Source organism: Sporobolomyces salmoneus (assembly GCF_050403485.1).
Source record: "Sporobolomyces salmoneus JCM6883 DNA, S_salmoneus_JCM6883_v1_ctg55, whole genome shotgun sequence".
Lineage (NCBI taxonomy): Eukaryota > Fungi > Basidiomycota > Microbotryomycetes > Sporidiobolales > Sporidiobolaceae > Sporobolomyces > Sporobolomyces salmoneus.
Genome location: NW_027481108.1, coordinates 22,949 through 39,695, shown reverse-complemented (window position 1 = coordinate 39,695; position 16,747 = coordinate 22,949). Strand labels below are relative to the sequence as shown.

The 16,747-nt window shown below is 52.3% G+C and overlaps 4 protein-coding genes across 4 annotated transcripts; 2 read left to right on the top strand and 2 right to left on the bottom strand.

Moving 5' to 3' along the window:
* Positions 1-566: 566 nt before the first annotated feature.
* JCM6883_000581 (uncharacterized protein) lies at positions 567-8,833 on the top strand (the record flags this gene model as incomplete). The annotated part of the gene is made up of 19 exons (XM_076634248.1): positions 567-635; positions 731-3,533; positions 3,602-3,859; positions 3,919-4,593; positions 4,655-5,221; positions 5,283-5,321; positions 5,383-5,823; positions 5,887-6,108; positions 6,179-6,409; positions 6,469-6,693; positions 6,770-6,799; positions 6,861-7,154; positions 7,220-7,435; positions 7,509-7,550; positions 7,626-7,772; positions 7,835-8,053; positions 8,112-8,189; positions 8,252-8,581; positions 8,655-8,833. 19 exons carry the CDS (start codon positions 567-569, stop codon positions 8,831-8,833), a joined length of 7,065 nt encoding a protein of 2,354 aa, XP_076485757.1.
* A 369-nt stretch (positions 8,834-9,202) lies between these two features.
* On the bottom strand, positions 9,203-10,933 carry JCM6883_000580 (uncharacterized protein; the record flags this gene model as incomplete). Its single annotated transcript, XM_076634247.1, has 6 exons — positions 9,203-9,924; positions 9,993-10,151; positions 10,215-10,289; positions 10,358-10,561; positions 10,628-10,744; positions 10,810-10,933. 6 exons carry the CDS (start codon positions 10,931-10,933, stop codon positions 9,203-9,205), a joined length of 1,401 nt encoding a protein of 466 aa, XP_076485756.1.
* A 490-nt stretch (positions 10,934-11,423) lies between these two features.
* GUF1 (GTPase GUF1) lies at positions 11,424-14,699 on the bottom strand (the record flags this gene model as incomplete). The annotated part of the gene is made up of 14 exons (XM_076634246.1): positions 11,424-11,523; positions 11,603-11,658; positions 11,728-11,788; positions 11,855-11,901; positions 11,984-12,334; positions 12,398-12,428; positions 12,494-12,620; positions 12,689-12,860; positions 12,925-13,067; positions 13,135-13,302; positions 13,361-13,645; positions 13,706-14,095; positions 14,207-14,312; positions 14,493-14,699. The coding sequence occupies 14 exons, from the start codon at positions 14,697-14,699 to the stop codon at positions 11,424-11,426; spliced, it is 2,244 nt and encodes a 747-aa protein (XP_076485755.1).
* A 106-nt stretch (positions 14,700-14,805) lies between these two features.
* JCM6883_000578 (uncharacterized protein) lies at positions 14,806-16,606 on the top strand (the record flags this gene model as incomplete). Its single annotated transcript, XM_076634245.1, has 7 exons — positions 14,806-15,198; positions 15,266-15,582; positions 15,638-15,824; positions 15,893-16,010; positions 16,088-16,191; positions 16,254-16,346; positions 16,427-16,606. 7 exons carry the CDS (start codon positions 14,806-14,808, stop codon positions 16,604-16,606), a joined length of 1,392 nt encoding a protein of 463 aa, XP_076485754.1.
* Positions 16,607-16,747: the final 141 nt, after the last annotated feature.

The window sequence follows — 16,747 nt, the reverse complement described above, 5'->3', positions numbered from 1 at the left end:
TAGACGCGCCAGAACTCCCGCGACACGATCCTCCCTCTGACTTCACTAGCTCGACTCTCCCCTCCCTTTCCAAGCTGCAACGGTATGACTTGCTCTTCGACTGGCTCAGATGTGCTCTAGCAACCGACTGGAGTGACGAGAGATGGATCAGCAGCGCACGAACAGCTCCGGCCGGTCTCCGCGGTGCGACTTGACACTCGAGCCCTCTCTTCTGGCTCCTTCTCTGGGTCCGTGACCACCTGAACCAACTCACAGCAACCTCGACAGTCTCTGTGATCTCTTTGGCTAACCCTCCCGCCGCTGTGAGTCTCCATCGTACCTCTACAAGCCTTATGTTTCCGCTAACAATCTCCTCGTTCCCTCTCTCTCTCTCTCTCTCTCTCTCTAGGCCATGGAGTCTGATCCGGACTCGACCCACACAACGAGAACATATCGAAGGCTCTCGCACAATCCCTTCCACCATCATCACCACCACCGTCCAGAGGAGTTCGAAGTCGACGGAGAGGAAAGGAGTTCAACAGGAATCTTGAGAGGTTTCGTTCACACGGTCGAGGACAAGTTTCACCATGCTTTTCGCCATGAAGGAGGTAGAAGAGACGGGTGGGAGCCGTACGACGGAACAGGAGTGGGTCAAGGTGATTCTTGACCGCTGATTCATGGGACTTGGGAAAACAGCTGAATCAAGCGGATCATCATCACAGACCCTGACCCTGGCGATTTCCCTGCTCAGCAACCGGTTTCAGCAGTACCGATCTCATCGACAGATCAGCAGAAAGCGAACCTCGAATGGATGCGACAACATTCGGCTCCTGTACAAGAATCCGACACTTCCCCTGCTCCTCCTTCATTCCAGCAACCAGACTTTCCTGCTCCTCCGATGCTTCCTCCGTCACGAGACTCTCAAGGCAATCGCTTCTCACACCGACGATCGATAGCCGACAATAGGGACGATAGGGAACAGAACGATTCGACAAATCCTTCTCGACAAATTTCAACTCGTCGTTCTCAAACGCCTGAGGACCCGGAAGACGGATCCGAACCACCTTCCTCGCCCGAGAGGGAGGACCAAGAGCCGCTAGCGACCCCTCGAGAAGTCCGTCGACCCCGAAATCGAGCTGAACCAGATCACGTCTTCGAATCCCGCTCGACTCCTTCTTCCTTCCAACAGTCTTCTCCAGCTCGGCCCTCGGACCAACGAACGTATCGCTCCACGATACCGGAAGAAGCAGACGAGTCCCCTGCTCCCTCGACCGACTCTGAAGAAACCGATCATTCCACTCATTCTCAGTCTCAGCCTCACCCTCTTCGTCCCGCGATTTCCGGCGCTCGAGATCCTCCACCGTCTCACTGGGAATACTATCCTCCGCCTCCTGCTCGAGAACGTCCACGATCTTTCCAGGCTCAATCAGCACCTCGAACCGTCGATGGAAATCCGCCTCCGAGACAACTCGAACAGGAAGAAAGCCCTCCTCGACCTGAGACTCAGCGACCTATTGATCTGGACACTCGACGACTTCCGCCTACACAGTCTCTCAACACACCCAGAAACGGCCTCGATGAGAACGCTTCGTCGTTTTCCGACGATGAAATCGAAGAGACGAGAGAACTCCCGGAGGAACGATCGCAAGCGTCGGAGTATGGCGGAAGGAGACGTAGTGTGACGAGAGACGAAAGAGGAGATGAAGGGAGAGGAGGAGGAGGACCACCCGAGACTCGTCAAGAACAGCAAACTTTCAATCTTCCTCGACCTACCCCTCAAAGAGATCCGGAGACTCGTCGTTATCGAGAACGGCCTTCGACTATTCAAGTCTCGCATGAAGACGACGATACCGATCACTCGGAAGCTTCGACGATGCCGGAGGAAACGGAGGAGGAGTCACGATCGATTCGAGGTGATCCGCGAGATCGCCCTCGTTCAGCCACTGTTCGTCGAAAGCGAGCACAGTCGCTCACAGAACCGGAAGAGGAGTCAAACTACGAGCAAACACCTCCACCGTCAGGAGAAGACCCATCGACGAGCGAAGACGAACGACCTGAGGAGATTTCGTCACGAGGAACCGATGGACCAATTCGCCGCCCGCCGAATTCGTCCAGGAGGTATCGATCGAATACTCCTGAGCCCGTCGAACAGTCTCGCTCTCGACCTCCTCCCGCATTCATTCCTCCCGTCGACCCTCCCTCCCCGACCGTAACGACTTCCTTTCGAGACTCGATCCTTGCCCCCGAGGAACACGATGATCTGGAATCACACGATGCCCCGCTCTCACGTCGCGCCTACCCGACCGACTCCATCCCACGCGAACCTCGCCTCACAGAGAAATTGCGCGGTTCTCAACCTTCCTTCCCTCATCAACGCATCCCTTCCACCGACTCCCATCTCGACTCGCGAGAAGCTCAACGCCGTGAGGAACCAGAATACTCCAACTCCGACTCCGATGCATCGACGGATCCTCCCTCTTCTTCTGAGTTCGACAATCGTCCATCTCGCTCTCGTCAATCCCAAATCACTCCTTCCGTCCCTACGACGAGAACCTACAACACGGAGGAGAACGATCCTGAAGAGCGTTCACGGTATATATCTGACGCGTCGGTACCGGGAGGAGGGGGAGGAGAAGAACGAAAACCATACGGAGTCTATTCGGACGAGCAGGACCACGAGCCGGCGTCGAGAGGTAGACTCTCTCGCAGCAGAGACGACGATATTGATGAAGCTGAGTCTTATCCACCCAACGACTTCGATACGGTCCGAGGAAGAGGGAGAAGAGATGAACCGGATCCAGACGATTTCACGCAAGAGGAGGAGACTCAGACGACTCCTTACGCAGCTCAACGTCGTCGGGAACGAGAGGACAACCAACCGAGACAGGGAGAAACCGAACGGGACAGGGAACAGGAGACCGGCACCGACTCTGAGGAGGACGAAGGCTTTAGCGAACCTCGAGAGCCTTTCGCCACCGTTCAATCGCAATCACAGGAGGCATATAGACCTCGCATACCCTCGGATCGGCGCGACGACGCTCAGCGAGAAGATTCAAGCTACTCGAATCGTCAAAACTCGGAACGTTCGCCCGTTCCTCCTTCACCTTCGGAAACTGGTAGCGACTACTCGACGGATGACAATTCCAAGCAGATCCCGAAGCAGACATACACCGATCGATATGAATCTAGTCGAGCACCGGTGGGAGACTTTGGCGATTCAACTTCCCGTCCCTTCGAGCCTGAACAACCGACTTCGTATCGAGATCGAAAACGAGAAGACCACGACGAGACAGACGACGTCTACGCTCAGTCTACCGATTCCGAGCCACAAGAACCTGTCAGGTGGCCATCGGAGCGCGACAACGAGAACAGCTCCTCGTATCGATCTTTCTCGGAATCTCGAAACGATGTCAAGCCTGAACGTCAATCAGCCTCATTCGCGTTAGACAGCGATTTCCCGGAAAAAGAAGTTCACGATCACTATCAGAACACCGATGAGGACGAAGGGTACGACTCTGATCGAGATCCCACGGACGAGGACGAAAATACACAAGGTGAGTTTTCTTCTTGAAGTTTTCGTTAGCTGCCTCGGTTGCTCACTGCCCTCTCACCTCGAATCTAGCTTCAGGTCTTTATCGTCCAGCTTCTCGATCTCGAGTCAAAACTGCTACTCCCCCTCAGGGTCGATACAATCCCGAAGCGGAGGAAACTTCGAGCGAAGTTGGAACTGAGGACTCGAACGAAGGCTACCAAACCGAAACCGATTCCGACGACGATCGACGATTCGACAATCAAGACAAGAGGAGAGACAGAGAGCGGGAGTTCAGTGAAGGGGAGGAAGAGGTCGAGCCTTCGACTGACGAAGACACGAAGAATCGAGGTGAGTACATTTTGCACCTACTCGACTTGCTCGTGTGCTGACACCCGCTCCTGCAACAGATCGTTCCATCGTAGCGGCTGCAGCTCCTTACGCTGCCTCGAATCGATACTCGCCAGATGACAACGAAAGGGAAGATTTCGACGAAAACAATCGAACGAAAGATCCTTACGATTCCAGTTCCTTCTCTCGACCTCCCTCGCCCGAGTCGGGACGAGACGAACGACCAGATACCCCTTCGACCAATGCGCATACAGATTCAGAGGACGAAATATTTGATAGCACTAAAGAATCGCTTCCCGGGAGAAGTCGCGGGCCGATTGAAGAAGACGAACGAGACGACCACTCCGGTAACGAGACAGATCCCCTGGATCAACAGCATGGTTCTCCGGCCGTCGACCCTGGATCTCTCTCGGACGAAGAAAACTTCCCTCAAGGTTCCGATTCGCTCTCAAACGAAGACTCGAAATACCCTTCGACGGAAGCTCAGCCTCAGGGTCAAGACTACGCAAATGAATCCGACTCGCTCAGAGGAGATCGTGACCCGGAAGACTCGGATGTCGACGATTTCTCGCCGAAAGAAGGAGAAGAGGAGCAAAGCTCGACGAATCGATTCGACGGAGACGACGAGAAGGATTTCGATCAATTATCGCAGAACGAGCAAAATCCGGCGTACGGCAACGACAACGATCCCTCCTCTCTATCGGACACTGAGCAAGACGCGTATCAATCGAAAGGTGAGTTCCTCGAATCAGGTTTTTGCACCATTTTCGTTCTCTCTGACTCTTTGCTCCATAGGCCTCGATCCGGATTTAGACGCAGGTAACGACGACTTCGGTGGTAGGGACGAGTACAATGATTCCGGAGCCGGCTCGTATGGAGGCGACAATTTCGACCAAGGTGACCAAGGGAGAAATCTCGGAGGAATCGGCGACGACTACGGAGGAGGAAACGGTGGTTCTTATCCGGCAGACGACTTCTCGAGCTACGGAGACGGAAACAGAGGATCAAGAGATCTGGGAGATATGGGGATGGGAGGTAACGATTATTCAGGGTTCGAAAGTCGAGGGGAAGAACCGACGACAATGGACAACTATGACAGTTTTGGCGGTAACGATCCGTACGATCAGGGAGGAGCATACGATGGTCGAGAAGGATACGGGAACGGAGGATTAGGAGAAGATTACGGGTCATTAGAAGGGAATTATGGAGAAAATGAACGGTACCCCGACGAACGGGAATCGTATGAACCTTCCGAAAGATACGAGACGTACCCTGAAGACATATACGGAGGGGAGGAAGAAGAAGAAGAAGAAGAGGAACCGCCAATCGTTAGGCACGGGATTCATCCAAGTATTCTTCGACGTGAGTTCTTTCTTGCGGTCTTCGCCTCACGGGTAGTGAGCTGACGGTCTCTGTCTTCCAGTCCGCGACCAGAAACACTTACGAGAAGCCGAATACGACGGTTCGTGAACGCTATTCGGCTCTCTCGTCAGCACAGACTGAAACTTGGTTCGTTCCTGCAGAGGCCTCTCGCCGATACCACGACTCTCTCGAACACTTGCACGTTCTACACTCGATGTCTCACGTCTCCGATACCCGACAAGAACGAGCTGTCCACGAGATCTTCGAAGCCGTTCACGCCCTACGCAGAATCGAAGAGCATCAAAGTCGACCCCTCACTCCATTACCGAGTGCGGACGACCTCAAGATCAGCTCAGAAGACTATCATCGCTACTTATCAAGCTTTCAAGAACTCACCGCAACCGATCTCGAGGAAGCTCACGCGGCACTCCGACTGCACAACAGCGAAGAAAATCGTTTGGCTCTCGAACTCGCACAAGCCAAACATGACTCTGCTCTCCAGCACGGACACGACCATCATTCGGATCAGCCCAATTCTCATGCCTACCTCCTCGATGATCCTGAAGCTTCTGAAGAGGAAATTCACGAAGCAGCCGTCAAACGTCAGTTTCTTCCTTTTCGAAGTCGCTACCTCCCGTTGATGTTGACCACGTGGGAATCTACAGAACATCTCTCCGCGGTTCACGAACCCCAACGTGCTGATCGAGAAGTGGAACGAGCGAAGACCCACCTTGCCGACTGCGAACGTGAGGGTGACCCGACTCAGATCCGTCAAGCTCGGGACCGACTTCGCTCCGCTCTGGAAAGACAGAGAATCGCTCGAGCTCATCTGGAAGAAGCAGAGACTCGCCTACGAGATATCTCTTCTCCCGAAGCTGAACTTTCCCGTTAGTCTATGATTTCCCTCGCCCTCACTTTCTTTCGTCTCGAGCTGACACTGTTTCTGACTGGTTGTAGACTCCCACTCCATCTCCGAGCCTTACACTCGCGCATTGGAGGAGCATCTCCACGCCGTTCACCAACGTCACTCATCGCAAGTCGCTGTCGCGGAACGACGAATTCTTCTCGCCCAAGCTGAAAAGTCTGGAAACTCCTTCGATATTCGCGACGCTCGCCGGAGACTCGAAGATGCTGAAGCGGAGTTGGGGAGAGCGGAAGAGCGCGAGAGAGAAACGGAACGACATCTTTGTGAGTTCTGGTCGTGCTTTGACCAACAAATCCTTCGCTGACGATCTTTCGACTCCTAGCTCATCAAGAACGTGTCGAATCCGCCCAATACTCGGCAGAGCTTGCGGCAGATGAATTGGAAAGACATCGTCAGCACCTCGAGGAAACCTCCCGTCGATACTTGCTCGGAAAAGCGACCGATTCTGATCTCGCAATCGCTCGAACGGCTCTCGACGAAGCTATCGCTCGACACTCGAACGAAGTAGCAGAGCATGAGCGCGCTCAAGATCGACGTATTCTCGAAGGTTCGCTTCAATCATCTCTCATGAACCGAGTCACCTTTCGCTAATTCGGCTCTGTGCTTTCTTTTCTCTCCCGCAGACCCCGACTCCAAGCAACCCCCGCAAGCTCGTACGATTCTTCATCTCGTCAAGATCTCGTCGACGGAAACTGACTTGCTCTCGAATTGCAGTCGAAGAAGCCGCCGAAAGACTCGCCTCTCATCACAAAGCCCAGATCGACTCTCTCCGATCCCTCCTCAAGAAGAACCCCACGGAAGAAGCACATCGGAAGCTGGAGGAGCACATCGAACAACACCACTTGGCCGTTTCTCTCCTTCTTCACTCGCGTCGGTCGGAACTCGATAAAGCTCGACGTCGCTTGGCAGAGTATCCTCTTGACGATAAGCTTCGAGAAGCTTTCGAACAAGCAGCACAATCGCACGACGAGGCAATCGAAAAGGAAAGAATCGCTCGGAAAGATCTCGGTGAAAAACTCTCGCTTCGTCTGTTCTTGTCGGGATACGAGTTAACGCGTTCCGCTTCGACCCAGATCGAGAACAACAACTTGCAGTCGCAAAGCTTTTGCAGCATCACACGAAGCTCAATCTTGAAACAAGCCGTGAACTCCTCGACCGTTCGAAGAAGGACTCGAGTACCTCAGATGAGGACCTCAAAGCTGCTCATAAAGCTCTAGAGGACTCACGATCTCGACACGAGGAAACCCTTCGAGAAAGTCAACTTCTCAAGGACAAGATTGCTTTTCATCGTGAGCTTCGGTCTCTCCTTTCCTCTTCGTTAGTCCTCATCCGGTCGCTAACTCCCTGCATCGCACACTTCAGACCCTGACCCGTCGAAGTCTGAGGAGGCGAACCGACTCGAACGTGAGCCACTTCTGTCTACATTCACCATCTGTTTACATTCTCCCTCGATTCGCGCTGACTTTGATTCGAGAACAGACCACATCGCCGCTTCCCGACTCGAAAGCCATCTCCATCGACTCTTCCTCGCTTCTCGACAATATCTTGAGGCCGCACAAACCTCGAAACTGGAGAAGAAACATTCTGAATTCGCTCAATATCTCGACCGCCTCGACTCGACGGCAGGTCAGTGCGTGTCTCCCCCTGCAAGTTCGGCTTCCGTTGACAAATGTACCTCTCATACGCAGATCACAACCAAGGGCTAGCCGTCTCTCAAGCCAAGCTCGAAGATAGTCAAAGCTCAGTCAAGGCGGCTCAAAATTCTCTTCGTCGCGCTCTCGACGAACACAACGTCTTCTTGGAGGAAAGGACTGCGACTTCTCTTCGCGAGGAACGGAACAAGCTTGAAGCTGCTCAAGAAATTCACTCGTCGTCGAGGCAAGAGTATCGGGAAAGAAAAGTAGAGCGTGAGTCTTTTTCGACGCAAATCGAAACGATCCGAAGCTGACTAGGATCTCGGTTCAGATTCTCGCCATCTTCTTTCGACGGCCGAAGTTTCACCGGGTAGCGATTCTGATTCTAAAGAATTGCTCGCGATTCGTCGTAAGTCGACTTTTTGGTTCTTCTCCTCAGTGGTTTTGTGCTGACTTGCTAGGCCGTCGTAGATCATCGCGCCCTCTCCGACCTCCTTCATCACCACCGTTCCCGCCACAAACACTCTGACCAAACTCGTAAAAACCACGCCGCCGACGTCGCAAAACATCGTTCCCGACTCTCGTCCCTCGATCCTTCTGATCCTCGCTACGAATCGACGCAGGACAAACTCAGGGCTGCCGAAGAGAAGCACGAGAAGGCCGAAAGAGAACATCGTCATCACTCAGAGAGAGTCGAGGAAGTCAGGGACGAGAAGAAACGATTCAAAGAGAAGTACCGCGGGTTGTTCGACCGGAAAAAGAGAGAAAAGTTGGACCAGAGGGAGGAGAAAGCTAGAGCTCGTGAGAGAAGGGTCGCGGAGGAGAAAGAGCGAGTCGGGAACTTGAGAAAAGAGCGAGACGCGTTGAGGCATAGTAGGGAGGTTGAAGTTCTCGAGTCGAGATTACAAGATGAAGAAGTTACTCGAAGGCGAGAGGAGACGGCTAGACTCAAGAAACTCGAAAATCTCAAAACGGAGGAGGAGGTCGAGGTTCACCGCGGGAATGTCCGGAAAGAGCGAGAGGCAAGGGAGTCGAAAGCCCGCGACCAACTAAGCCGACTGAAAGAGGAAAAGAGACAAGAACAATCGCGCGAGAGGGAGAGGTTGGGTCGGGCACGAAGGGAAAGAAAAGATCAGAAGAGGTTGGAAAAGGCGAGAAAACGGGCTTCGGCAGAAAGGAAGAAGGCGGAGAGGGACGAGGCTCATCGAATCGAGAGAGAGCGTAAAACGAGGGAGAAGGAAGCGAGAAAGAGAGAGAAGGAGCGAAGGAAGATGGTTTTGAGTCGAGCTACTCACAGTCACCCTCGTCGGTCGAGTCGACGTCGTTCATAGACCTAGTGAACTACTCTTGTTGTAACTATACGAATACTCACCGCTGAGCCGTCCTTGCGGGAAGAGAGAGAAAAGATCGAGATCACTTTCATCAAAGGAATTCCGCCATATCCTCCTCGAATTTCCTGTAATCTTCATCCCCTTTCTTCCCCTTCGGCGGCGGTAACGATCCCCCCAACCCGCCACCCGCTCCCACTCCTTTCGCCTTCAAACTTTCCATCAAACTCGGACCTCTTTCGAAACCCTGTTCCTGCTCGCCCCCAGTCTCTTCTCCTTCCGTGCCCGTACGAGCGGCATCGACTTTACTCAATCCAACTCGATCAAGTTTCGCTTTCGCGGCTTGTTGTTTCTTCCTCATCGCGGCGGGTAAGAACGCCGTTGCTTCTTTCTTCAAGTCTCGTAATTGAGGTGCAGCTGAAATTGTTGCGCTAGACGAGGAGGCTGAAGCGGAGGCGCTTGGGGCACCAATAGGGAGGAAAGGAGATGGTCCTGCCGAGATAGTCGCGGAAGAAGACTGGGAAGGAGGAGGACCCGCAGGGAATTGAGGTCCGATCGGACCGGATCCTTGTTGGTAAGCTCGTTGAGGTCCCGACTCGCCAAGTGACATGGGGTCTGACATGTGTTGTGATGGAGGTGGAGGGCGAGAAGGTAAATGATGGGGATTCCGAGGTCCGGTGGGAGCATTCGGAGGAGGAGGGAGGAAAGCTGGTCGGGAAGGCAAGGCGTGGGGATGTGGAGGGTGCGGTTGAGCTCGAGGACGAGGTTGACTCGGTCGAGTAATGTGTACGCGAGAAGAAGAAGTGGCGACGGGTTCTGTACGGATCGAAGAATGAGTTAGTTTCCTGTCAAGTTTCAACTGCGATTCAATTCGTTCGACGCACCTGCAACTTTTGGGGGCGGAGGACCAGGAGGTAGAGGGATATCGTCATCATCGTCTGAGGAGTCCGAGTCTTCTGACTCTCCATTCTTCGGAGGAGGACCCGCAGGCATTTCGATATCGTCTTCATCTGAATCCTCTTCCTCTTCCTCGTCGTCAGAACCTGAGAGCCACAACCATCACACTCAGTAACGCATTCAGTTACTGATATGAAGAGTCGACCCACCTTCGGGAACGACTGGATTGAAAGCAGCCATTTCTTCAGGCGTTGGAATTCCTAACCGTTGCAACGCAAACTCCGCTGTACACCTCTTCCAACTCTAAGTCAGCGCTTCATACAGATGACTTCGAGACCGAAAGAAGACGTACGCTTCTCTCGATAGGGCATCCCCGGAGGCGGCGCTCCAAACGGATTGAAAACCGGATCGAAATAAACGCTCCTCTCGGGATGTTTCAACCTCCCATTCTTGTCGTACAATCCTTTCGGTTCGTCTCCTTGTCCTGCACCTTCTGATTGATCGGATGGTCGCTCAGGGAAGACGAATTTGCGATGTTCGGGGTGAGCCTCAACATCTATGAGGCACCTCGCTTGGCTCAGCTCTTCTGCGCAACGAGAGCTGATAGAGAGTAGATGCTCACATTCTGATTTGGCCTGGTCAATCCTAGCTACCTCTGCTCTCAAACTCGCCAATTGATCCTTGTCCTGTTTCGAGAGATTCCCTTTCCCGCTCAACTGTCGGATCTCTTGCTCGAGAGCTGATGAAATCCTCACCGCGCACTTATCAGCCTCAACGCCTCAGTGCTACGATGAACGAACTCACGTCTAGTATCCTTCTTGACGGTAGAGATCTCTCTCACTTTCGATCGATTCTGTTTGTTCTTCTTGAGCTCTTTCGCTCGTTGTGCTTTCCTGTGAGCATCTACCGGGTTCGATGACTTGGCCATGGTCACTCGCTAGCTCTGGAAGGTTGTTGAAGAACAGGAAGGAGCCGATATCCGAGAGGGGATGATGAAACGACTTGGAGGTGGAACGATGGACGGGCAGGGCGAACGAGTGGGTTCAGTAGAGTTTTGTAAGTGTGTTCGACTTGCTCAGAGTCGGTAGTACAGAGAAGAGTTGGAGTAGGGAAGTCGAAAGTTGAACGAAGCTTGTCAGGAAGTTCTTCGCAGAGGCTTCAAGCTTCGCGTCCTCTATCAGAGTTCTGGAGCGGAAGCACGCTGACTTCATGGCGTCTTATAAGCTCTGGAGTGACCGGCCTCTATCACACGACGCTTCCTTCGTTCGCTCGACCCAATCCTATTCGAGCGCTGGTCGCGACGGCCGAAGGCGCTGCTTAGGATCGTAGGAAGACAGACAGTCTTGTGGATGACTGCGAAATGCGATGGATTCCCGTTGCGATGCATGCTCCTCAAACGACGTCCTCTCCTTCCCTCCCTAATCTTTCTTCTTCTTCTCAGCCCCTTGTCCCTTCCTCTTACTCTCCTGACCCCCCAACACGCTAAAGAACGCTTCAGTAGGGATCGTCACTCGTCCACTGCGATCATCGAATCGATAAGAGTGTCAGTTACAGATTGCTGAAGGAGAGTCGAAGGAGGGAGGGAGGATTGACTCACATGCTGCGTTCCTTCAGTCGAGCTTTACCAGTCTTTTGCTTCGCGAGGAGTTTCATCTACCGAGTCGAAAAGAGAGTGAGTAAGTACAAGAGCTTTAGTTGGAAGAGCGAGAATAGGTAGCTTACCTTTCGAGTCACATCTCCTCCGTAAAGTTTCGCCGTCACGTCTTTCTTGAATGGTGCAACACTGTGAGAATCGCATGGCAATACAATGAGTTATCTGCCAGATGTACTGACAGCGTGAGAGACTCACCGTTCTCGACAAATAATACTCGATCCGACTGCAGCTTGAATAATAACCTATTTCGAACGAGCAATCGAGAACAGAATCAGCTCGCTGTCAGCCAGAGGCTACAGATAGACCTCAACAGTCTCGACTGACCTCATACTGCTGCCTCGGAATAACATCCCTCAATCTCTTCGCCCAATCCCTCCCTTCCTGTTGTACCTGACTCCTATGAACGACCGTACACAACGCATCTACTTTCTGACCATTCACCAAGATGTTCATTCGACAGAGATCAGAAGGTTCGTAAGGAGCTTCTTCGTAATCGAACGAAGCGAACCCGGAAGTGATCGATTTGAGAGTTGAATGGAACGTCGTGATGATTGAAGAGAGGGGGAGGGAGTAGAGGAGAGTGATGCGGGGTTTCAGGGCGGTCGAGGTTTCGGAGGAGACGGAGGTCGGACTGGAGGATAAGTAGGTGTGCGAGAGAGGGATACCTCGATGAGACTGGAACATCGAACTTGCGAGATCAGCCTCGAGCCATCAGTCGAGAGTGAATGGAGCACATACTGTACAAAGGTTGATGATAGCTCCAGTGTATCTGTAGGTGAGCGTCTTCAGCTCAGTCGAAAATGATCAGAGACTGGGAACTGGAACAAAACCCACTCATCAGGAGCGACGATCGTCGCACGAATCATCGGTTCCTGTACCTCCGCTACCTTCAACAATCCACCAGGATCCGGGAAATCAGCCGGATTATCGATAGTCTTCTGCGAACCATCTTTGTACGTCACTGTGCTCCAAAGTCACAAAATCAGCGAGATAATCTCGTCAGCTGATTCGACGAGAGAGAGGACGCACGTTTGACGGGTACGAGAGGTCGAGTAACGATTACTTCTTCCCCGTATTCGTCTTCTAATCGTTGTCGGAATACGTCCATGTGTAAACTTCCGTTAAACCCCAATCGGAACCCTTGACCCAAGAACGTCGAACTTTCTCGATTTGATGTCACTGATCGATCCGTTAGAGTCAACTGTCGATGTACTTAGTCAGTCGAAATAGCGGACAGGCATCGGAGGAGAGAGAAGGGAGCTCACACGTCGAATCGCTTCTTCGAGTTTCGTAAATCCTCCAGGATCGAGCGGGTAAATCCCAGCAAATACCATCGATTTGAGCGGCTTGAACGACTCGAGCGGAGGCATCGGAGAATTCGTATGATGGAACGTGTCTCCCAGATACGCTGTGCGTGATTTTCGAGTTCCTCAGTCTCCGTCGATTTGAGCGACTCAGAGGAAAATCGAACGCACCGTCCTTGACCTCCTTCATACCACAGACGATCCATCCTACCATACCCTTTCGAAGAACTCGTCCGGCAGGTTCTGGTCGATCAGCGATGGAGATTTCTCGAGGTGACAGGATTCCCAAATCGAGAACGGTGTACGAGTTGCCGCTTGTTGTCGAAGTGATTGAGTCGCCTAGGAGACTCGGAGGACATCAGAGAAGTAGCTTTATCGAGTGTCGAATTGGACTCACCTTTTTTGACTTCCCCCTGGAAAACCGAACACAGACTAACGACTCCCCTAAACGAATCATAATAACTATCAAACACCAACGCCTGTAACGGTTCGACTCCATCGAGTTTGACCGGAGGTGGAGGAGGTATCCGTTCGATCACGGCGTCGAGAACCGATTCGACTCCTAAACCCGTTTTCGCGCTCAATCGTAGGATTTCGGATTCTTGACAACCGAGGAGATCGGACAGTTCTCGGACGGCGGCTTCTCCGCGTCCGTCGTCTTTTACTAGATCCCATTTATTCACTAGACGAGCGAAGCGTTCAGCAAAGAGTCCTGAAAACGAGAGGAAGGAAGAGTGCTTACCTGCACCGACGACGGTCAACTTCCTCTTCATCGCCTCATCCAGTACACTTAGTGTTTGAGCCTGAATCCCTTGTCCCGCATCCACCAGCAACAGAGCCCCTTGACTCGGTAACAAACTCCTCATCAGCTCACTTGAGAAATCTGCATGTCCCGGCGTATCCAACAGATTCAACATATACGTTTCACCATCCGCTTTGTGGGTATAGAACATCGTCGCGGATTGAGCCCGGACCGTGATTCCTCGTTCTCGTTCGACTTTGAGCGTGTCGAGGACTTGCTCGTTTTTCGCTTCATCTGACGGGGAGGGAGGAGCTCCGGTAGAATGACGAAGGTCTTTGACGGCGGGGGGTATTGTTCCGGTCATCTCTAGCATTCTGTCTGAGAGTGTACCTGCTCTCGGAAAGAAAAGGAAAAGGAAAACAGAAAGAATTAGCGAAATTCCGCAAGATCAAAAGGCTCAAGGCATCGCAAAAGACTCAAGGCGTCGATGGGACAACGTACTCTTCCCAGCGTCGATATGTGCCACAACAGCGAAGTTACGGATCCGCTCTGGAGGAAAGTTCTCAAGAGAAGGGATCGCATTCATAGGGTTTACATTTGGCGGGGTCTAAAGAGCGAGAAAAGGGCAAGGAGCGGGAGACGACGGAATCAGCCAAGCCGGGGTGAATAAGAATACAGAAAGAGCGACTCACGGTACCTTTCTAATGAGCGGGAAGAGGGAGAAGAGGGGAAGGAAAATGAATGAGCCGAAAATGAGTCGAACGGAGTCGGAGAAGGGCGGACTCACGGTGACCTTATGGACAGCAGCAGCTCTATTTATCGCTGTCGTAGTGAATGATCTGTTCCGTGGTGTTGCTGAGGCCGGAAGAGTCGAGGTAAGAGACCAAGAAGAAAGTAGCGCCGGTTGAGCGGGACATCGGCGGAAAGCTCTCGCGATAGGCGTGGAGCTTGTTCGTATCCGTCTTGTCAAGCTGGTCGTCAATGCGGCGCTCATCGAGTTGATGGTAGAAAGTCGAGATGTTGATGAAACTCTAAGGAAGTTTCTTCCTCTCTCTCTCACTACTCCTTCGATTTCAAACACACGCCAGAATAGACCAACAATGGCATCTAACGACACACCCGCCGCGATAAGCTCGAATGAAGCTCCCTCCGACGACAACACCGCCCCATCAATTCCCCCTGAAAACGACGGTGATTCATCCGAATCAGACGGTGGGAACGTCTCGGAAGGTGGATCGAAGGAACCTTTCTCGAACCTGAAACTCGATGAACGTCATTTCGAAGACTCAAAGAAACGTGAAGCGAAACTCGTCATGGGTCCTCCTCTTGGCGGTCCATCCTCGCAGGGAGATCAAGTAGTAGAAGGAGAAACGATCGCAGAGAATGAAGAGATCTTGGCTGATCTACCGGACGATGCGACGGATTTAGAGTTGACGCATTTGAGGTTGAGAACGCTCAGAGGGTTGGAGTTGCAAAGGTTCACGAAAGTAGAGGTGAGCGATTATTGCCAGCATCTGGTTCTAGCTCTGGATGAGATGCTAAGGGAGTGAGCGCTCACAGCGAATTTCACTTCGACAAAACCTCCTCACTTCACTTTCCTACCTCCCTCTCCCTCCCGCTCCTCCTTCGACCGCTCTCACAACTTCCGACCCCTCCACAACAACATCAGACGTACATCGAGACGAACCAGATGAAGACGAGTTGGACGATGAGGATGCGGCAAAGAAGGAAGCAGAATACCCTTACGAAGAACGACGGAGAGAAGCCGACAAGGAGACAGTATGGCCGTTACGTAACTTGAGGGCACTCGAGGAGTTGGATCTGTACGATAACAGTCTGAAGAGTGTCAAAGGGTTGGAAGGTCTCGATTCAATCACGTACGCTCATCTTTGATTCTTCTCGGTTTCGTCAGAGCTGACTCGTCGTTCACAGGTCTCTCGATCTCTCCTTCAACCTCCTTCGCTCAGTCTCGTCGCTCAACGACGCTTCTCCTTCGTCCCCCTACGCCTACCCCAACCTCACCCATCTCTACCTGATCCAAAACAAGCTCTCGAAAATCGAAGGAGTCAAAGATCGACTCAATCTAACTTACCTCGAGTATGGTGGGAATCGAATCAGGGTACGTCTTTCTCCTATTTGTCCGAGCTGTCGCAAGTCGCTGAGCTCGATAGCGAGAAATATCCACAGACCATTGAGAATTTACCGATTTCTGCGAACCTGAAATCTTTGTTTTTGGGCAAGAACAAGATTACAAAGATTGAAGGGCTTGAAGGATTGACGGGTTTGAGAACACTCAGTATACAAAGTAAGTTCACATTCTGCTCTCGAAGCTCTTCGTGCCAGTTTCGCTAGTTTCGCTAAACTCGAATTCCCTTCTCCCAGGCAATCGCTTGACTTCGATCGAAGGCTTGGACAGTCTCACATCTCTCGAAGAATTGTATCTATCTCACAACGGGTTGACAAAAGTCGAAGGACTCTCGAAACTCGTGAGCCCAACTCTCCTTTGGATCCCGAATCGAACCTGACAGAACTTCTACCGCTCTTACAGACGAGTCTAACGACTCTCGATATCGGTCACAACAAGATCACCTCTCTCGACGCTTCCTCCCTCTCCGCTTTAACCGAGCTCGAAGAACTCTGGGTAAACTCCTCTCTCCTCCCTCCTATCTTCCCTCTCCCTCCTTCTCCACTAACCTCCGTTCTCTCTCGCTCACGTAACAGGCAAACGATAACCTCCTCACTGTACTCCCTACTCTCCCCGCCTCTTCCCACCCTAACCTCTCAACAATCTACCTCGAAGGGAACCCGGTACAGAAGAGTCTGGGACCGAACTATAGGAGAAAAGTCATGCTTGAGTGTCCTCAGGTTAAACAGATCGATGCGACGTATGTGAGACGGTGATCCCGCTCAAGCAGGGTGGTGAGAGAGGAGATGGGTTTGGGGGTGAAGGGTGTTTGTGCTTTGACTTTTGTGAGAGCCGATTCGAAGCGTCAATCCTAGTAATGGAACGTTGTATCCTCTTCAGGAACACGATTAACAGAG